The 21,776-nt window shown below is 50.6% G+C and overlaps 1 protein-coding gene across 1 annotated transcript; it reads right to left on the bottom strand.

Annotated features, from left to right (window-relative positions):
* Window positions 1–1,214: 1,214 nt before the first annotated feature.
* On the bottom strand, window positions 1,215–14,704 carry TRAF1 (TNF receptor associated factor 1). Its single transcript, XM_040083678.1, has 11 exons — window positions 14,602–14,704; window positions 13,076–13,294; window positions 12,337–12,421; window positions 10,472–10,570; window positions 9,437–9,598; window positions 7,230–7,301; window positions 6,597–6,656; window positions 5,923–6,351; window positions 5,273–5,450; window positions 4,558–4,706; window positions 1,215–3,479 (listed from the first exon to the last, which is right to left on the bottom strand). The coding sequence occupies exons 2-11, from the start codon at window positions 13,282–13,284 to the stop codon at window positions 3,264–3,266; spliced, it is 1,659 nt and encodes a 552-aa protein (XP_039939612.1). The 5' UTR covers window positions 13,285–13,294; window positions 14,602–14,704; the 3' UTR covers window positions 1,215–3,263.
* Window positions 14,705–21,776: the final 7,072 nt, after the last annotated feature.

The raw sequence follows: 21,776 nt of genomic DNA, 5'->3' as shown, positions 1-21,776 counted from the left end.
TCTGGGAGCGGAGCGGGGCCGGGAGCGGAGCGGGGAGCGGAGCGGGGCCGGGAGCGGGGCCGGGAGCGGAGCGGGGCCGGGAGCGGAGCCGGGAGCGGAGCAGGGCCGGGAGCGGAGCCGGGAGCGGAGCGGAGCCGGGAGCGGAGCGGGGCCGGGCCGGGAACGGGAGCGGAGCGGAGCCGGGAGCGGAGCGGGGCCGGGAGCGGAGCGGGGCCGGGAGCGGAGCCGGGAGCGGAGCGGGAGCGGAGCCGGGCCGGGAGCGGAGCGGGAGCGGAGCCGGGCCGGGAGCGGAGCGGGGCCGGGAGCGGAGCGGGGCCGGGAGCGGAGCGGGGCCGGGAGCGGAGCCGGGCCGGGAACGGGAGCGGAGCGGAGCCGGGAGCGGAGCGGGGCCGGGAGCGGAGCGGGGCCGGGAGCGGAGCGGAGCCGGGAGCGGAGCGGGGCCGGGAGCGGAGCGGAGCCGGGAGCGGAGCGGGGCCGGGAGCCGGGCCGGGAGCGGAGCCGGGCCGGGAGCGGGGCCGGGAGCGGAGCCGGGCCGGGAGCGGAGCGGGGCCGGGAGCGGAGCGGAGCCGGGAGCGGAGCGGGGCCGGGAGCGGAGCGGGGCCGGGAGCGGAGCGGAGCCGGGAGCGGAGCGGAGCCGGGAGCGGAGCGGAGCCGGGAGCGGAGCGGGGCCGGGAGCGGAGCCGGGAGCGGAGCCGGGCCAGGAGCGGAGCCCCGCGGGATCCCCGGCTCCGGCCGGGGCTGGCACGGGCAGCCCGAGCCCCTGGAGCCCTTCCCGAGGGTGGAAATGCCCTCGGAAGAGATCCTCGGGGCCGGGGAGGGGCTGCAATCACCAGCAGGGCAGATCGGTCTGAGGTTCGGCTGTGCCTTTGAGAGGAGGAGCGCCGGGCATGGGTTCGTGTTTGTTTATTGAGAGAGGATTTGATCCGTATCAGTCTCTTTTTTTTAAACTGAGCTCTCTCTGTGGGCTCTGCTGAAGGGCTGTGGGTGCTCTCCCAGCGAGGCAGGTTGGAGGGAAATGCACAAAGGGGTGTTCTGGGCATTTCTGCAGCTCCTGAGCACGGCTCCAAAAGGATTTTCCTTTCCCCAGAAAGAAGGAAAGAAAAAAGCAAGGAAGGGAAGTGTAACACAGCTCAGTTTTTCTACAACAACCCCCCATCACCACACCTCGGATCCACTCAATTCCCTACCTGACAGCAAAAACAACACCATGCCTTCCTTCAGCTAGCGAGATTTATTCAGGAAATAAATAAAATTGTAAGAAAATATGAACGATTGTAATAAATACAGCTGGTCAAAGTGATACAGACAGGAAAAGCAAAATAAAACCTAGGAAAATTTCTCCAGTGTGGTGACAGGGGCTGGCACATTGCTGGGAAAATCACTTTCTGTCCCTGAAAGATGGAATAGAGGAAAAGACACACAGAATATCCAGTTCCTTCCCAAATGAGCTTTGATAAATATTTGGTTATGGGGAGGATGTTTTTGAAATGTGATGCTTTATCACAACCAATTATTTAAAAGGCTGTTGCCAAGACAGAAGTGAGAGATTTTGCACACATCCAGACAGTCCTGAGCTTGCCTCGCTTATTAAATTAAAAAAAAAAAAAAAAAAAAAAATTCCTTCCCTCTGTTAGGAAACCCAAAAAGAATAAAACCCATTTCTAGCAGTTAGTTGTATTTTAGCATTAAAAACAAAACAAAACAAAACCTTAAACATCAGAGCACATTAAGAAAAAAAAAATCAATAATTTTTAATAAGTCACCTGCCTTGAAGGGGACGGGACACCAAACCAGACCACTGAGGGGACCTCACCCTGCCTGGAGCAGAGCTCTGGATCCACACGGGGCAAGCCCAAGGGCTCCTTTGGAAATCCTGGAGGTAATTCCCCCAAGGCACAGCGTAACCTGCTCGCTGTGTGCTGCTGCAACACGGCACCTCCTCACAGAGCACATCAACAGAGAATAAATAGCGAGAAATGAATCCCCCGGGGTGAGGGACTGCAGCGCCGGCCACAGCTCCCGGCCTCCAGGGTCACGGGGAAGCGCAGAGAGACCTGATCCGAGCCTCGGGGGAAGGATCCGCCCTTCTTCCTGCTGGGGAGCAGCCAAAATCCACCCCGGGGCTGCCAGCCAGGGCAGTGTCCCAGGAGCTCACCCCAGAGCTCCCGGGATGGAGCTGGGCACGGCCCCAGGATGGGCTCAGCCCCTCCAATCCCGGGATATGGGAGCTGGGCACCGCCCCAGGATGGGCTCAGCCTCCCCAATCCCGGGATATGGGAGCTGGGCACGGCCCCAGGATGGGCTCAGCCTCCCCAATCCCGGGATATGGGAGCTGGGCACGGCCCCAGGATGGGCTCAGCCTCCCCAATCCCGGGATATGGGAGCTGGGCACCGCCCCAGGATGGGCTCAGCCCCTCCAATCCCGGGATATGGGAGCTGGGCACCGCCCCAGGATGGGCTCAGCCTCCCCAATCCCGGGATATGGGAGCTGGGCACCGCCCCAGGATGGGCTCAGCCTTCCCAATCCTGGGATATGGGAGCTGGGCACGGCCCCAGGATGGGCTCAGCCTCCCCAATCCCGGGATATGGGAGCTGGGCACCGCCCCAGGATGGGCTCAGCCTCCCCAATCCCGGGATATGGGAGCTGGGCACGGCCCCAGGATGGGCTCAGCCCCTCCAATCCCGGGATATGGGAGCAGGGACTGCCCCAGGATGGGCTCAGCCTTCCCAATCCCGGGATATGGGAGCAGGGACTGCCCCAGGATGGGCTCAGCCTCCCCAATCCCGGGATATGGGAGCTGGGCACGGCCCCAGGATGGGCTCAGCCTCCCCAATCCCCAGGGAAGGGAAGGGAAGGGAAGGGAAGGGAAGGGAAGGGAAGGGAAGGGAAGGGAAGGGAAGGGAAGGGAAGGGAAGGGAAGGGAAGGGAAGGGAAGGGAAGGGAAGGGAAGGGAAGGGAAGGGAAGGGAATTCAGCCCCAGCCCGCAGAGCCACAGCCAGGGCAGCTGTGAGCAGGACCAGCCCCTTCTCCACCCATGGGGCAGGGGTGACAGTGACACCCAGGCCATGAGAACTGGCTGCTCTGGGGAGATATTCCCATTCCAGCACCTCCAGGTGACGGCAGCGGGTTCAGGGCGCGCAGGCTCAGCCTCTGGGGGTTTTGTGTACACACAGACTAACACAAGGCCTGAACGGATGGGGTTTTCCTCATCATCTCCTGACACTGGTGGTGAGTTCCCCAGGCAGGCGTGTCTCCGGGCCCGCTAGTTTGTTTCTATGATGCACTTGAGGAAGAGCGTGTCCTCCTTCACGTAGGCGTGCTTGGGGGACTGCAGCTTGGACAAGGGCAGGAACATGGGGCAGCCACTGGCCACGTTCATGTCATTCACGGGCCTCTGGAACGAAGCAGAGGTCAGGTCTGGGCGGAAGGCATCGATGACGTGCTCCCTGTTGTTCTGGTCAAGCAACATAAACGTCACCTGAAAAACCAGAGCGTGGCCGTGAGGAGTCACGGCAGGGGAAAACAAACCGAGCAGGGACAGGAGCGCTGCAACAGCTCCGCTGGTAATTAAACACAAACCCTAACGAATGTTTCCAGCCTGCAAGGTCAGTTCACGTGAACTGATGAAGTTCGTAAAACTTTGCTACCCATAAAACGAAATAAAATTAAATCAAGCAAGGGATTATTCCTCGCTAGAGAACTGCACGGACCAAAGGCTTTTTTCCTCCCTGTCTCTCCTGACCCAGCCCCTGGGTTTGGGTACAGTCATTACATTTATTCTGCTGTTGTGGTTTGGAATCAGAAGAGACAGCTCAGTTGCCTGTGCACAAATATGTAAAAGACACAACCAAAATATCAGCATAGAATCTCCCCACCTCGTTACCCCCTTTAATAACTCACTGTTCTATAGCTTGAAATGTGAAATATCTGTAATAATCATTTGATACAGCGAGGATTGGGAACTTTGATTTCTGTCTTTTTGGCCGTTAACTGGCAGTAAAACGATTTATAGGAAAGGTTTATGGAATTATTACCCCACAGAGACACGTGCCAAAGCAGAGATCCGGCCCTGCCATGGGTTCACTGCTTTTCTAACCATTGCTGCCATTATCAGATCACAATTAGGGGAAAAAATTAGACCAGGATCACATCAGACATCCGTGGCACCTCTGTGAGGGGAACTCTCACCTCACCCTTGGGATGCCTCCAGGCAGCAAATCATAACTCCCTCCCAATAGAAAACTGCTATTATCCGTGTTTAACAACAGCCAGGGGAAGATGTGTCTCTGCCTTTAGCCCAGGTGGACACAGGTTGGAACATTCCAAACATTCTGGTGCCTGAAAATCCTGCCTGGCAAAGTTTGGAATATCAGCAGGAGCAGCCTTCCCCGCAAAGGGACTCCGGTCAGAGACAAATCCTCACCCAGGACTGCAGGACAGCTCCTCCCCCGTGAAAGGGACGTGGAAAAGCACTCAGCTTCCCCATAACTCCAGGGGAAGAGTCACCCTGTGCTGGCTTTGGGCTGGGATCAGATGTGGGAAGGTTTTCCTCTTACCTTGTGCCTGAAAGGCCACGGCAGCAGAGCGTCGTAGTCTCCTTTCATGACAACGAAGAACAGGGACAGGTGGGTTCCTTTCCCTGTCCCATCCCCGTTCAGGTACACCCTCAGACACACCTTGTAGCCGTACTTTGCGGTGTAGAAAGCTGAAAAGCAGAACTCTTCATTAGGAAAGGTGTTTTTTTTGGAGGGGAAAAAAGGCCTAATGAGTGTTCTGGCATGTGGGAAAGGGCAACGTGTGATGCGGTTCGCTCTCACAGAAAGGAGGACAGACAGAGCAGCACCACCTGGAGATTACAGGCAATGAAAACCCAGGGGGTGGAACCCTTTTAGTGCCTCAGACCTTGGTGAAAATTACCTGTTATTAGCCACACAAGTGCATTTTGCCTGATCCAGTTACTCCCCACGTGGGGAGGAGCCGCAGCCAGAGCCCCGTGGTGCCAGCAGACACCGAGCCGAGGGCTGGGAGGGATGGATCCACCTCCAGCAGCTGTGGTGGTGGGCAAAGGGCAGGATGAGAGCCCAAACTAGAGCCCAGCCCTCTGGAAAAGCACATCCCAGTGCCCTGGATCACAGATCTCTGCACAAACAGCATCTTGGTGTAAGGAGCTGTTTTAGAGATCCTCCCGCTGGCATCAGCAGAGCTCTGGAGAAAAGGGGGGATTCTGAAGGACTGGGGTTTGTGGACACACATCTCCATCTTGTGCTTTACCTGGGGAGTACAAACTGACCGTCCTGCCAGTCACAGAGTCCTGGAGCTTCCTGCCAACCTCTGTGATTTTCCAGAGGAAGATCCCATCGTAGGAGGCTTGCTCAGAGAACAGCAGGCTCTTGTGCAGGCTGCTCAGGCCCGCGTCCTTCTGCATCAGGCACCGGTGCAACTCTGCAATCTAGGAATAAAAACCATCCTCAGCCACGCCCCTGCTCCAGGCTGTGCTGCAGGGGCGGCTGAATCCTCCTGGAGCCCTCATGTTCTGCGAGCTCTGCTTTGATTCCTCCCTAAGTGACAGCAATATGTCAAAACATACACAGAGATGTTGTCTGGGCCTCCAGGCAGAAGGCTGCTGTGAGAGGATCAGGCAGTTAAACATCTCTCCTGCTCGCTCTCAGCCTGATCACAGCAAACTCCAGCACTCGAAACTCGCAGGAATATCCCACTGCCTGAGCGTGCACTGGGAGAACAGGTATTAGAGACCCGCGTCTGAAAATGTACCAAACAACGAAAGGATGCTGAATGTGTGTCCAGAACTGAGCCCTGCACAGCTCAAAGCCCTGCTCTGGTCCCCAGCCCTCCCTGAGCTGCCTCAGTGTTTGCTGTCTGCAGAACAAGCACCCAGACAACCCTTGCTGTAATTATTTTACCTTCAGTTCAAGGCCCCGTATTATGTTCTGGTCCAGTTCACTCTGTCTCCTGAAGGCCAGGATTTCCAGGTTAGAGCTCTCCACCTCCTTGTTGAGCACCGCCACGATGTTCTCAAACACGTGCAGCTTGTTTTCCAGCTCAGAAATCACCTTCTCCCTCACGAGCTGCTGCAGGACAGACTCATCCCCAGGAACAGACGATCCAGGGAAGGAGTCCACCTCTGGATCCCTGCTGAATTCCAGCCCTGCAGGGCTCTGCAGCTCAGGGACGCTTTTTCCTGCGCCCCCCGTGTTCGGCTCTGGCTGTGGGGCGAGGCCCTGTGCAGCTCTGCACAGGCTGCCCTGCAGCTGCCTCATGCGCTGCAGCAGGAGCAGCATGTGGGCCCCCAGCGCGGATTTTTCGTGCTCCTTCATCTTCTCTTTGCTTCCCTGCAAGAGACAGGGCTCTCAATGCAGCCTCCACGAGCACCACAGCTGGCCTGGGGCCAAACCCAGCCACCCCTCAGCTCCTCGGGTGATGGAGACGCTGCGAGGTGCAGCTCCAGCCTCTGGCTCAGAAAGTGCTGGTTGTGTTTCAAGAGACACTTCCCTGAAGGGAATGTCCAAGTTCAAACTGTCCCCCTGAAGGGGATGGCCAGACCAGGGTGGAACACTCCTGAAGGGACCTCACTCACCCGAAATGCACAGCCAACTTCAGAGAAACAACACCCATCCTTGCTGGCTGAGGAGCGGCTCTGTTGAAAGGAAAAACAAAGACGCAGAGGAAATAATCAAAACCAATTGAAGGGAATCCTTTTATTTCCCTACAGGCACCTAAGCCACGAACGCAGCAGCTGCAAATCAGAGTCATTCAAGTCAAGGTCATTGCACAGCTTTGAAAGGGTAATTTTTTTGCTGGTAAATGGATGAAGAGCGTGGCTGGCGGCAATTTCCTGCACACACTGAGGCGTCCATCCCACAGACCCCACAGCTACAGAGCACAACTGAACGAACCACAGCTCCTCAGAGAGGAGGTGCTGGAGATAAACTGCTGCACAGCACAGCCCTGCTCACCCGGCTCGCACTCCAGCGATGAGAGGAAACAAATATCTGCCCGTTTGAGGAGGTTAATTGAGGAGATAATTTAGAGAAGGCAATTGTGGGAGCGGGGAAGAGAGGGCAGTCAGCAGGGCTTTGCTGGGCTGTAAAGAGCAGCCAGGCACAGCTGCTGGATCTGAAGATGTTCTCAGGTGTTGGTTTAATCTAAATGAACAAGCGATAATTTTATTAATTGAAATAAAGCTGCGTTGTGCCCATCTTTCACCCACCTTTTCCTCTGATGCTGCTTCTGTTTGCACAGGTTTTTGTTCCTGGCATAAACTGCCTTCACACGAATGCTCCTGTCATTAAAACAAGAAGGAAAAAAAAATCAGTGCCTTATCTAATTATTGAATTAAAGGTCACCCTGGGACATTGGATACAAGGTTGTGTACAACGCGTAGGTGTTGCCAGGTTCACACCACAGCAATGTGCACACACACAAAAATGTGCACTCACACACCTGCAGGGACAAGCAGGGGGTTACAGAACAGGAAGCAACAATGGCCAGCAGAACAGGAAATTCAAATATATACAGATAGATATATATATATGAACATAAACAGGTTACAGCACAGGAAACTCCAGTATAAATCCAAATTCCAATATAATTCGAATATAAACTCCCCTTGCGTTGACTCCATGCGCTTTGCTCAGGGTGCAGACCCCTCTTGCACCATGCCTGTGAACGTTCTGGAGGCTGGAATCCAAATCCTCCACCGTGATCACCCCAAAATGCATCACCCCTCAGCAGGGTGAAGTGATCCCCTGCCTCGGCTCTGTAATATCTGTGTTTCACACAGCTTTCCCTGCACACTCTTCAGAGGGGGTGGATTCCATCTCCACAAACTCCTCTGAGTACCAGCTCTGAGGTTTCCCTTTCGATTCTCGGAAATGCAGCCACGGGTTTTTCTCACTCTCTAACTAGTTTTTCTTTTTTTTTTTTTTTTTTTTAGCACTCTTTTCTCTTGCCAGTGATCTTACTCATTTCTGCTCTTTTACTCCTTCAGATCACCAACTCCTTGAGGGGGAGAAGCACCCTCCTCCAGAGGAGAGGAGCTCATTTAAAAATAGAAAAATACAAAAAAAAAACCCAAAAAACCCCCCAAAAACCCAAAAAAACAAAAAACAAAAAACAAAACAAAACAAACAAACAAACAAAACACCAAACCAAAACAAAAAAAAAACCCCCACAAGACCTACAACCAAATGAATAAGGTGGAGAGAGCAAGAGCAGCGCCCAAAATTCACTATTTTCTCCCAGAGGGTTGTGGACGCGTGGAATACCCACGAACAATCGTAATTCCGAACTCGGTGCAGGTTTCTCAGAGCAGCTCACGCAGCCAGAACTGCACACACACACTGAAGGGGGCAGGGGGAATCCACACCTCACCCTCGGCGGCCAAGGTTTCCCGACCGAAATACGGATTAGGCGGCGGCTGAGCGGAGCGAGCGGGAGGAAAGCAGCCCTGGAGCCCGGGCAGAGGAGGCTGCCCAGGGCACGCACCGAGCTCAGCTCTGCCCTGCAGCCCCAGCCCGACTCTCGGAGAGCTGCCAGGGGATTTAGTGTGGCCACCTTCTGGCGCTCACGGTTTTGGGAAAGGCTGGGTTCGGCTCCGGGGAGATGCGCCCGGGTCCGGCTCCGCTCTCTCTGCAGGGCAGCGAAGGGTGAAGAGCGCAAGCAGAAGGAGCAGATTTTAGCAGAGCACCCGATTCTTACCCCGGGGTTGCCCCAGAAACCCCTTAAAGATCTCTCAGCTCAGGATTTGGAAAGGCACCGATTCGTGACACTTTGGAAGCACAGAACTATTTACATCTCTGAAATATTCACATCTCTCCTGGCACACAGGTCTTTAATCACGCAAGGCTGGCAGTTATTCTCCTGAAATCATTTGGAGGGAACAATATTCATTGCTTTGAGCAAATGACATAAAAATAATATATATATAAAGCGAAAATGTTTGAATGGGCACTGGGATATTTGTGGCAGATTCAGAGTGAGATCTTCCTGCTCTATGGACACTGCTGATAATTTGGAGGTTTACACCTGGTCAGATCTAATAGAAATAACATCTGACAGAATCCTGCCCCACACATTTGTGGGTAGTTTTAGTTTGAATAAACCTCAGCCCCTTTCAAGATCCCTTCCCTGCCTCCGTTTGTGCTTTTCTGGTTTTCTCTTACCTCACACATTTTGACACATTTTGAGCCAGGAGCTGAAACCTGGGCTGCCCAGGGGAGCACGTGGGTGCTTTTGTCACATCACCAGCAGATTTTTGTCACATCCATTTCTCCCTCCAACACTTGTGTGGGAAAATGACCAAACTCAGGAAAATTAAATATCCCCCGAGCGCAACAGAATCAGGATGGGAAAACGGCATCACAGCTATTGAAAGCATCAATATAAAGGTTTCATTTGAGAGAGAAATGTTCTCACCTGGTATTCAGAGCTGGCCAGGCTGCGCTGGCACTGCTGACACACTCTCACATTATTGACACATCCGTTTTCCAAGTGATCTGCCAGCTTCCTCCTCATCACCACGTGCCCACAGCCAGTGTGACAAGGGATCAAAGCGTATTCACACAAACTCTGATGCTCCTGGGAGTCAAAAGTGATAAAGCGACGTGTAAAGCGCTGATTCACGTTTATCCATAAACAGCGTCTGTTCTGGCAGGCCAGGGCTCTGATCTGCACTTCTTCTAAGCTTGGGTAAAGTCCCACTGCACAAAGTTACTGAGACTACTGGTGAAAAATTCACCAGCTTTACTGGGGTCTTTTTGTTAATTATTAAGTAAAAAAAAACATCTCAAAACCAAAACCAAACCACTTTTGGTAAATCCAAACACGAGGTCTCCCATAACAGTCTCTCTTATGTTCAGAAACAATACCCTGGTCCCAGCTTTCTCCCTTGCATGCATTACTCAAATCTGCATGGAAATTCACAAATCCTGCCCATTTAACTGTTTTAACTGAGGCATCTCAGATCAGTCTGAGAAGAAGGATGAATACAATCGATACACTGACACAGGAGGGAATGATTTCTCCTATAAAACACGCCAAGGACATCGCCTGAACAGTGTCCTGGAGGCTGAGATACTCTGCCCTGTCACAGCCTGCTGGTAGCAGCCCTGCATTTAAATAATAACAATAAAAGTATCAAGTTGATGTAAATTTGTGCGATGTGGATTTCATTCGGGACGGTCTGGATTTGGCCAAAGCCCTGCTAAAGTTAATCACAGAATCACAGAACGCTTTGGGTTGGAAGGGACCTTAAAGATCATCCAGTCCCAAACACCACAGGGAGCTTTCTGTAGATTGATGCCACATTTTAAGACAAAAACATTGGTATAAATCACAATACCGACACTGAACTCTAATTATTTGCATTAGTTTGTGTCTGCTGATATCCTGTTTTCATTGCCTCTCTGTCCCCAGCCCATGTCAATCTGAATAAACTCTCTTTGAACATACTTCAAAATCTTTCATGATCCCAGACCAGCTGCACCCAAGGGTCACGCAGTGGACTCGGAGTTCAGAAATCTCTTTATTGATGGCAGCATCCCCAAAAGCCTGCAAAGAAAACAAAGCAAGGGAAAAAACATCGGTGAGAAAGTACCTTTGGGTGCATCCTTGGAATAGGAATGGGGTGGCAGAAATCCACACCTTGATAAATCTTTAATTTTTAAAAAAGTTTATTGTATTGCATAAGACCCTGTGACCTGGCAAGTTAATCTTAGTGCAGCAGGAGCCCAACTAATTATTAAATCATTTATTTCTTAGCACTCAAATCTATTTCTTAGCACTCTTTGACACGATACTAATTTACTGAAAATAAGCCCAGCCAACTACAACCCTTATTTCCTTTTTTTTTTTTTTTTTTTTTTTCACGGGAGCCCGAAATATTTCACATGCAGGGAATGTGCTGACAGGACCCTGACTGTGGGGTCCCTTAATGAATGCATTTCATTTTCGGGGTCATTAACACCTCCTAAACGTGCTGCAGAGAGTGCTTGAGAGTCTCTGCACTGCTCAGTTCTGGGCTGTTTCCATTTAGCAGACACTGTGTGCTAAAAAAAAACCAACGAGCCAGATGGGAGAGAGGTTTGTTCTTTGCACTGCAGAGATTTTGGGGTTATTTGAACAGGAGGGATCGTACAGTCGTTATGTAATTATGAAATGTTGAACCCTTTAATGTCACATCTTGCACTAAAATAGGTGCCTTGGCACAAGAAGAGGCATTTTTGGATAGTGTGGAGGGAAGTGCAGCGCAGAGAAATGCAGATTTCACGTGGAATAACGCAGAGCAAGGACTGGGGGAGGAAAGCTTTACAAAGAGAGGCAGGGGAGCATTTACAAGCAATGCCCAAAGTTCCTGAAAGTCTACCCAACATTTGTTGGGAATAATCTGCACAGGCAGATCCTCTTCCTTTGCTGGAGCCTGGCTTCATCTTGGAGAGGAAAAAGGAATTTCCAGGCAGCCCTGAGTGGGGTCTGCTCACAACCACGCACCCACAGCCTGCAGAAACTCCCTGCACACTCGGGGACAACCCCACAGCAGAGAAACCCCAAAGTGACAGTCAAAGCACAGTAAGTTCAGAATCTTATTGGGAAATCGATTGCAGAACTGAGGATTTTTTTTTTTTTTTTCCTGGGATATTACCAAATTCAGCATTAGCCGCAGATTCATTATTTTGCTGCTTCCCAAGCTTTGGCTTTTACGCCACTGTCAGCTGTCGTTAGTTTTCACTTCCCCCTAAAAAATTTAGACAAATTATGTGTCTGTTGATATCCCTGCATGTAATCAGAGAGGAGGGAAAAAGGCAGGCTGGGTTTTTTGTGTGTTTGGGATATTAGAGCGGCACAGCAATTTGCCTGGAAAAATCACACAAGAAGAGATCTGCACCATTAAATTACAGATGAAACATTTGCCAGGGCATAGTTTGTATCAATTATTACATTCAGCTTCATGTTTGAAGGGTACAAGAAACCATGAGGTTGGAAAATCCATTGAAATACTTCCTGAGGATAATAAGTAACAGTTAGGACATATTATTACGAGTAGGAAAGCACCAGTTACTTGGGGACAATAAAAAGTTAATCATAGGGAAGAGTTTGGGGTTTTACATTGCAGAACCTGGATTTGGAAAGTCCTGAGGCTGCCATTACACTTTTTAAAATCAAAAAACTCTGGGAAATCCAGGTTATTAAAGCCCAAGTTAAAATGTGTAACTATCAGCTGCAATTGCATTTTATATTATTCCCTTTTGAACTCCAGTCCAATGATGACTCCAGAGAATGGTTAGTGACAAATTAATGACCTGTGAACTACAACTTACCCTCTCTTCTGCCAACAGGCTTTCCTCGCCTAAAGTGTTGGGATCTTCCTCTTTACATTTCTGGCAAATTGCGTTTTTATTGTTTCTGGTAAAAAAAAGAAAGAAAAATCAAATAACAATCCATTGGTGCGCTGCAGTTGAGGAGGTGTTTGTATAGGGACCGACACAAACAAAACCATGAAAATTGTGATTCCCACTCGGAATCCACAGTCCTTGTTCACAAAGGGCCAATTCTTGAACACACAGATGTCAAAAAAGTTTTGCTCTCCTGTTCTCCAAGACCAGCACTATGCCCATTAATCTTACCTGTATTTCAGTAAAATAAGGATAGCACAAACCATAAATAGGAATAAAGGTGGAAAGCTATTTGTCCCATGAATGATTAAAAACTCTAACTAGGAAAGAGAATGTGAATACTAAAGTCTTTTAAAACACAGAAAACGCCCATTTTGCCCAGACAGACACAGACATATATGACATTACATTTACTAAAACCCCGTAACATCCCTTATCAGGGGGATATGGAAGGATTAAGTCAGCCTTGGACCAGTTCTCCAAGGTTAAATCACAATTATTATGTCACAGATAGAAAAAACTCTGCCAGGCCCCAGAGACTTCCATGGTGGAAACAAGGAGGAGGCAGGGAGTACCCTGCAGTCCACCATGGCAATTCCTTCCAGGCAGGAAAATGACAGCAGGCCAGGAGTCCCGGGGCTCGGGGGCACAGCGTGGCACCTACCGAACGATCCAGGTGAGGCAGGCGGAGCAGTACCTGTGCCCACACAGCGTCTGCAGGGCTTTCTTCAGGATGTTGTTGCAGTTGCTGCACAGGAACTTCTGGCCGGGCACGTCCTCGCAAATGCTGGTGGGGTACCCGAAGGGAAACTCGTTTTCATCAGGGAAAGAGCCGGGGGTGTCCTGCAGGCTCCTGGCGGTGTTCTCAGCCATCTGAAGGGAGCTGTGCCCGAGAGAAGATAAAATCCAGGCGCTCAGACAGGGCACGAGCACACTTGATGTGAGAGGATGGAGCAGAGCCCTCCAGCAGCCCCGAACCTGAGCTGCGTTTGGCTGGGTCTGCAGTGACAGGCGTGACCAAATGTCACCGTGGGGTTTGACCCGGCACCAGCAGGAAATTACCCTACACCTTTAAAATTTCCCTCAAACACCACACGAAAATAGGCAGTGTCCTAAGAAGGGGGAGCTGGGGTTTTCTTTTGAGAGTTTTTAGCTTGCGGGAAGACGAGCTGCAGTCCCAGCAGTCCTCATCGCACAGCATCGTTTCTGCAGAGTAAATCCCCAACCACGGTTCAATTCTCTGCTGCCAAAATTCGCGATTTTACTTCACAGGCACAGAAACCGAGCAGCTGGTGTGTTTGTGACTTTCCCAGAGTGATAAAACTGGTGGTGGAATGGCAAAGGGAATCCCAAGCCCACAAGCCCTTGCTGCTGTGCTCTGAGCAGGCACACCTGGAGCCAGAGTGCCAAGGTGTCGCGCTCACTCCGCGTGGTTTGCTTAATGAGGGCTCTGCAGTGGGATATTTTTTGGAAATACAACCAAAACAGACACTGGAGTCTCTTGGAAAGTCCAAGGAAGGTTTTCACCCAGGGAACTGGTGGAGTTTGATTATAATAATCCCTTCATAAAGCTGTTTGTTTGTTTGTTTGTTTGTTTGTTTGTTTGTTTGTTTTTCCCCACAACAGTACCGACACACCACAACCTGCCTCAGCATTACCGGCAGTCAGGCTGACTAAGAAATGCGAAAATGAATGAATCCAGTCTGCCGAGATGTGGGCAGGGCAAACCCCGGCCTTGAGGCTGTGCTCCGGGAGCAGCCAGCCTTTTCCAGGGCCTGGCCTCCGCAGCCGTCCCAGCGGGAGCTCCGCAGTGACGGCAGGGGCTGCCCAGCCCGCCAGAGCCCCGAACGACACCCGGTGACACAAACGGGACGGAGCCGAAGGTTCAGCGCAGCCCCGCTGCCCCCGCTGCCAGCGGCACCGCCCGGGCGCTCCGAGCCCGGCCCGGGGTCCCTCTGCCCATCCCGGCTCAGGGCGGCCGAGAGCGGCCAGGAGCCCCGGCCGAGCCCCGCTGCCCTCCGGGCGCTGCCGGGGCTCGGTTCGGGGACCGGGCCCGTGCGGCCCGGGGGCCGCGGGCGGTTCTCCGCGGCGGGGCCCGCTCCCCTCCATCCCTGCCGCTCCATCCCTGCCGCTCCTCCGCATCCCTCGCTCCGTCCCTCACCCCTCCCCGCGTCCCCGCCTCTCCCGTACCTGCGGCGGCCGGCCCCGGGCGGGCGCTCACCGCCGTACCGCAGCTGCGGCCGGGCGGGTTTCGGCGATGCTGCCTCGCTCCGGCCGGGAGGAGCGGGGAGCCCGAGCCGCGCCCCGGGGCCGGAGGGAGCGGGGCTTCCCCTGCTCGGGGCACCGGCGCTGGCCCGGGCCGCAGGCGCGGGGAATCGGCCGAGGAAAGGCCCCGCGGAGAGAATTCCCCCTCCGGGTCAGCTGAAACGGGGAATCTGGCGGCTGGTTCCCGAAAGCCGAGTGCCGCTGGCTGTGCCATGCTCACCGGGGACTCAGACAGAAAGCCCTGCCTGCCCGGAGCGCCAGCACCCCCCGCACACCCCTGGGTGCTCGGGGCAGCCCCGGGGCCGCCCGGACGGGAGCCTTGAGTCCCTCCGGAGCTCCGGGAAACCTCGCCGGGGCAGCCCCCAGTGCCTCAGCCTCCAGCGCGGCCCGGGGCTGGCACAGCCGGGAAACGCCAGTTCGGTCAAATGTCTGCAAAGCCGCCTTAGAGAGCGGCAAAGATTCCGCAAAGCGAAGTTTCATTATCAGCAGAATTCACCCCCGCCGCAGCTCTCTTTGCAGCCAGCCTCTCTGGCTCTGACAGAGGATTCCGTCAAAAGAAGAGCTGCACATGCAAATCTGTCCGCTCTTCCTTGTGGGGGATACCCCTGGGGGCGAGGCCCTGCTCAGAATTAAAAACACAGAGGTGTTTCCCTCGGGGCTGTTGATTGCCGCCCCGGCAGGAGCTGCAGGTACCCGTGGGTGTGTGCTGGCTGCTGAGGGGTTTAGGGTACGGCAGCGATCGCCTCGAGTCTGGCACCTTCCCGTGCTGGGTGTGCACAGACAGACAGACAGACACAAGAGAACCTCAGTTCCTCCCCTCCGTGCTGATCTCCGGCACATCTCTAGGTGCTGATCTGACGTGGATCCGTAGCTCAGAGTCAGCAGGGCTGGGTGGTAACTCAAAGCTAGGAGGAAAGTGTGATGCAGCCCCAGCCAGGCCCTGGCCGGAGCCATTTGCTCTCATTTGGGTTGTTAAAATTCATGGTAAGTTAATTTGGCCCCGGTAGTTTCTGCCAGGATGTGAGTTAAAATCTCTTTCAGATATTAAAAGATTTCTGGATGTGGGGTTTTTTTTTAAACTTTGGGGATGTAAAGAGGGGGAAGATGTTAATTTTAGAATGATCAGTGTTATACCACAGGGTCAGGGTTGGGGATGAAGTGGCAGCTCCACCTCTTCCCTGTGCCTTTAACTCACTCCTTTTCTCTTGCTTTGAGACTTCTTGAAGGGTTCTGTGATTCTGCTGCAGCTCTCCCTCCAAAGGTGCTGAATTACACAAAGAAACTAAAGATAAGGTTTTGGTACTTTCCAAACTAGAGAGATTTCCTGTGGTAAATTTCCCCCATATGAGATCAGTTAACTGAAAACAGGATGTGGCTCAGAGAGAGATTAAAATGTGAAGCTTCACTTTACTGTAGAGCCATTCCAGCAGTGCTCAGCATTGCAGGGCACTGTGTGACTGTTTTAAGAGGAATGACCATTTCATATCCTAATATAAAAGGAAAAAGTGCAGGAGGGAATATATTCATGTATTTAATTTCGCCTTTTAAAAACGAGCCAAGGCCTTGGGACTTTTAATGCTACAAATTTCATAGGACACGGAAAATGGAATTTAGGCTGGGATGCTCTGGGTTTTAAAGACTGTAGTCAAAAGGAGACTTGCATTTCAGAGAGATGTTTGAGACAGGGATGTGTCGTTCTATGAAAACACGATTTTCAATGAGTACGAATTAGCTGGAAATGTGCGCTTGTTCTCGGAAAACCTGAAGAATGGTAAAACACAGGAAGGAAATTTTGCTAGTAAAGGCAAATCCAGTGCCCATGAGATTCAGTACTTCTAGGAACTGGAGCTCAGTGCCTCAGGTCAAGACTCCTGCCTGTTCAGAGCTCTGGTATGAAAGGGTTCTGTAACTTCCACATTATTGCCTATTTTCTGAATAGTCTGTGAGGTCCCATTGATTCAAGATTAGAAAAAGAAGACTCATCAAATCTGATTATTGTTATCCTCAGCAAACTCGACAGCTTTGCCACCATTCAATCTCTTGCCTGTAATAAAATCTTTTTGCACGTTTCAGTTTTATCTGTCTGTGCCTGCTGCCAGCTGTAGCTCTGCTTTGTTATGGTGATACCCCGAGGCCCAGCCCAGCTCTCAAGGGCAGGAAAGTTTCCCACTAAGTTTCATCAGAGCTGGACTCTAACCCTCAAAGGGACATCAGGAATCAATTTTATTTTCCTCACCCCTGCTCTGCCTCAGGATTTTTCCCAGATCACATTCTCTGTAAGACAGTATTATCCTAGGAATCTTTTCATCCAAAGAATAGATGCTCCGGAGCACCTCTTCAGGATCTGACAGGAGAAAAGCGCCCGAAATAGACATTTTTTGGGTATATATCTTTATCTGTGTGGCTTATTTCAGCCCCTCACTTAAAGCAGTTTCCACAAGCCAAGCCAAGGAATCACCCTGAGGAGCAGAGAGAAAATGAAAGTGTTTCTATCACAGCGGCCTTGATGGTTTCCTACAAGCGAGGGTATTTCAGAGTAGCTCCTTGAGAGGTTTCCGAGGCTGCCCCCCGAGTTCAGGCCACCAGGCAGATCTTCCTCACGTGGAGAAGCTTCCTGGTGGTCTCGTGCCTCTGTCCCTGTCCCCCCACGGCACAGCAAGCGTGGGCTGAGCAGTTTGTGCCGGTTTCCCCAGCCGAAGCTCAGCTCTCTGGCCACATGAAGGGTTTTTGCTGAACTTGTGGTCGTGCTTCTGTTTCTCTTAACGTACGCAGAGCCTGAGCTAAACTGGAAAATTCTGAGCTGCTTGTTTCCATTCTTAATGCTTTGGAGAGAACTCTGGGAATGGGAGCTGTGCCCACAGGGAAGCCTGCCAGAACACTCTTCCAAAGCTCTGGGTATGACATGAAAAAACAAGTTCAGATTCGGTATCTTTTGACTCTAAACCAGCTGGGGAAAATGTGGATATTCTATTGATCGACTGGGACTAATTAGTGGAAACAGAAAAAGGAAACATCCGATTTATTTAATATCTTCATTAATTCTCATAAATGACAAGAACCAAGGGGAAAGCGAAGGTTATGGCAAATCTCCTTTAACCCTTTCAGAAGCTGCTCATTTTGCTAATAACAGTGAAAAAAAAAAAGAAGTTTAGAAGATGTTTTCCACATGTTAGAAGCAGAAAGAGGCTGACTCTGCACTAACTTGCATCTCTTTTCCACTGAGCCCATAATTCCCTTTGCTGTTGCAGAATGACTAACAGCATCAGGCTCAGCTTTCCAACAGCATTTTTCAGTGTGATTCACAACCGTGAGTAATTTCCACATCACCACTGACATGTCTATTTGTACCTGTATTTTATGGGCAACACACCCAGGGAACACAGAGGTTCCAAGTGTTACCCGAGGTTTCACGAGGGGAAAACAAAATTCTCTTCATAGGTGTTGTAAATGAAAAACAAAGCCCTCACCAAAACACTGCCACAGGAAGGGGGGAGACTCCTGAGTGTCCACAAACCAAGATGTTTTTAAGGAGGATTCTCAAGGAGAAAGGAAAATAAATTTTAAGCAGAGGAGGAGCCTGAATGAAAAATTACATCTGGAAGTGGGGAAAGCAGGTGAAAGAGTAACAGGCCTCCATTCTGAACAGGGGAAACAGGTAAGTGTTTAAACTCCTGAATAAAAAGAGCCCAAACCTCTTGGCAGCTGGGATGGGACTCCAAAAGCCCCAAATCCCAGACATGTTCCCAGCAGCGTCCTTGGAATCCGGCCAGGGAAACAAAACTTGTAGCTCCACGTCCAACATCTGAATCACGAGCTGGGGGTTGGAACCCCAAAGCCAGCGAGGGAGGCACACAGGGAACGCTCCCATCTGCCCAGGGGCAGGAACACTGGAAGCCTGGGAGAAGCCAAAACTCCAAAGCCTGGGCTTGGAGGGCAGCAGGAATCCTGGCGAGGATTCACAAGCAAAGCTTGGGGTTCCTCGGGGCAAGATACGGACTGGAAGGAAATCCTGGATTTCCTAAATCTGGTTCTCTGAAGTCACATCCAGCTGTTTCTCTTATCAAGAAAATCTTGTTTCCAGGCCCAGGGACTCCCCTGGGAAGTGTTTCTGGGTTGGGATTAATCCCAGCTCAGAACTGGGCACGGGGATTGGCAGGATCAGCACCGACAAGGGACAGGGGACACACAGGAGCTCATGCAGGTTTAGATACATCCCCCCAGTTTCTGGTACAAATCCATGAAATCCTGCTAAATTATGTCACAGATTAATTTGATCCCTCATGGCCCCCTAGGAAGCTTTTGATCCTACCTTGTTTTTGAGACTCCTGACCAAAACAGAAGCTTAGAAAAAAGCCCACCCTTTAATATTCCATAGATTGGTGACTCCAAACTGCTGGAATTCACCCCTGCAGGAAATGAATACCCATTTCTACCTCCCTGTCAGAGCCTGGGGATGAATATTCCCCAGGACCTTATAGCAGAAGGTTTTAATGGAAATTTTTATGATTTAGGCAGTGAAAATGACATTTTTATGGCATACTGCTTCGTATAACTAATGAAGGAAACCTGGCTAATCAGAGCCTGGCAGAGACAGAGAACTCAGCCGTGCAGCAGAGGAATGACTTCAGTCACAGCTGCCATTTAGGCCCAGCCTCTCACCAACACCTCGGTTTATGTCTAAATATTGCCAATCAGCTTTCAGCAGGGACGAACTGGCACGGTGCAGCGTGCATCTCCTTCAGTGGGGATGGCTGAGGTGTTCCTGACATGTTTCCTCTTCGGAAAGCAATTTTCACACTGATTTTGTTTGGGGTATTTTCTTTATTTTTTTTTTGGTGCCGCAGTTGAAGAAATCCCGTATCTGCAGATGTAGATATCGAGCGTAGCTCCCCCGGAATAATTTCAATGCCACTGATTCGTTTTGGCTGGGGATGTGGCACAAACTGCAGGGAGCACGGGACTGCCAGTGGAAAGAATGTGCTGCTGGGGCTCCTCTTGTAAAGCCAAATGAGACAATTCGAGGCCGTATCAGGGCTCCTTGGAACCAGCCTCAGCGCACTAAACCCAGCTCTGAACCTCTGTGTGCTCTGCAGTGCTTTAAACTGGCACCAGTGGGGCTGCTGCCCTAAAGAGAAAATAGATTTTCCACTGTAAATCCCAGTTTTGGGGGAGGTTAATATCTCAGCCGATTTAAAGAGCGTCAAATATAAATTTTGTTTATTTTGCTTGTAAAAGAAACTGCCCCTTTTAGCTGTCAAGTAACAAATAAACAAAGGGACTATAGTCTGAGCCACAGCACCTTAGGAATCATCTGCATTTCGTGACTTGTAGCTCTGAACGTGGGTAAATATAACCATTTTATAAATAACCCCCCGTGTGTAACAAATATTTCCTGGGATAGAAAAGAAAGGGTTGAATAGAGCAAGCTCTACTCAGGATTTCTCTGCTATTGTTTTCTGCACTTGAATGTTCTTTTTATGAGAGTTGTGGTGTTTAATCCAGTTTAGTATTTTCCAGGAAATCGCTTGCTGCTTAAACATGTATCCAAATTCCAAGTTCATTCAGAACTTGAAAGGCAAAATTGAACACAAGGACTGGAATTCTGTAATGATCCAGCAACTGGCAAAACCAAACTCTTGGTTCCCAGGAGAATGAAAGAGCCAAACCCAAACATTTCTCCTAATAAGAGATGAAAACATTATTAAACATCCAAAAAATCGAAAGCATATGTAGCTCCTATAAGGTGGGTGTTTTACTGGAAAAATAACTGACAGCCACGCTAAATTTCTGTGTGTTCTGATGTAAGAATTCAGCAGGAGATTAAGAACACATTTTGCTGGGAGACGTGTCTCAACATTAACGTTTACACAGACTGAAAATAGGCCTGTGTACGTTGGGTCAAGTGAGACAACCCACCATGGATGGACACCAAACTGCCAGCTCCCAGACAGAGATTTTTTAAAAATGACAAAATAATCTTCGCTCAAAAGAAGAAAATGGATTTCTTTCTGTGTGTTCACTCATCTCTTCTCACCCCTTCTGTAAACGGATCCACAGACCCCTGCCAGCTGATTCCACAACTCTTTCTCTGTGGAAATGGGTGTTTGGTATTGTTTATTAAAAGAGTTTTGAGCTAGAAAAGAATCTTACTGAGGATTTTATTCAAGGATTTTGCGTGGCTCCACCTGTTTACTCAGAAGAGAGGCTGTCCCTACACTGAACATCCACACTGCTGTGCAAACACAGAAAAGAATTTTGGTGTGATGTTCTGGCTTTGCACTGATGCACTGAACAAACTCACTGTGATGAAGTGAATATTTCTCCCACTCCAAATAACTTCAGATGAGAGTGGAGCATCACAACAAAATGAAAATTACGTGGTAACTTCGGCTTGTACCCTCCCAGATCATTCTTCTCTTCCACTTAGTAATTAATAGATGTCTTGGGGCCAGCCAAGAGGGAATTATGACAGTCACTATGGAGGAATTGAAGTAATGTTATTAACCTGCAATAGTGATTTACCACTCCTCTCCTAAAACTGCCAGGTGTTCCGAATTCCACACCATTTTTGACAGAGCACTTGCCTGAGTAAGGCTGCCCAGGGCTTGTGGCACGTCCTGAAAGATTCTACACACAAAATCACTTCTCCCTTGCTCGGGAAACAATGGCCAGAGAAAGGCACCCTTTGGCTCTCCCCCTGAATTAGTCACAGCTCTTTGGCACAGCCCAGCAGCTCTCAGCCCAGACCAAAGTGGGAGTTTCACGTGTCACTGTGCATAACAGGCTGGAATTTGGGCTATTCAAGTCACTCACCAGCTTGGGCCGTTGAGATTCATTTCTGCTTGCAATGAAATGAGGAATTAGATCATTTTGTGATGCTTAGCTGTCTAAAAACCAGCAAAGTACAAATGGCAATGTACAGAAATAGACGATTTTATAAAACAGCTAAAGGATAACACAGTATTAACCCTTAGATTTGTTGTAACCTCTGGAATTCAACCACCTCAAGCCTGCCAAGAGCATCCAGGGAGAATCACATTTGAATGGCATCTGCTGAGTTTCCTCATTCAAAGGGACGAAAATCTAATGCCCAAACTTAT

This window comes from Hirundo rustica, chromosome 20, assembly GCF_015227805.2.
Source record: "Hirundo rustica isolate bHirRus1 chromosome 20, bHirRus1.pri.v3, whole genome shotgun sequence".
Classification (NCBI taxonomy): domain Eukaryota; kingdom Metazoa; phylum Chordata; class Aves; order Passeriformes; family Hirundinidae; genus Hirundo; species Hirundo rustica.
The sequence above is the reverse complement of the archived record's forward strand: the minus strand, read 5'-3'. Positions and strand labels throughout refer to the sequence as shown.

What these genes read in the sequence shown, in the direction of transcription:
- TRAF1 (XM_040083678.1), bottom strand. Translation starts at nt 13,284, where the DNA reads ATGGCTGAGAACACCGCCAGGAGCCTGCAGGACACCCCCGGCTCTTTC. An exon ending in TACGGGGCCTTGAACTGAAG is followed by an intron (nt 5,451 to 5,922) that starts GTAAAATAATTA and finishes TTTTATTCCTAG; the next exon opens with ATTGCAGAGTTGCACCGGTG. An exon ending in GGTCAGTTTGTACTCCCCAG is followed by an intron (nt 4,707 to 5,272) that starts GTAAAGCACAAG and finishes TCTGCTTTTCAG; the next exon opens with CTTTCTACACCGCAAAGTAC.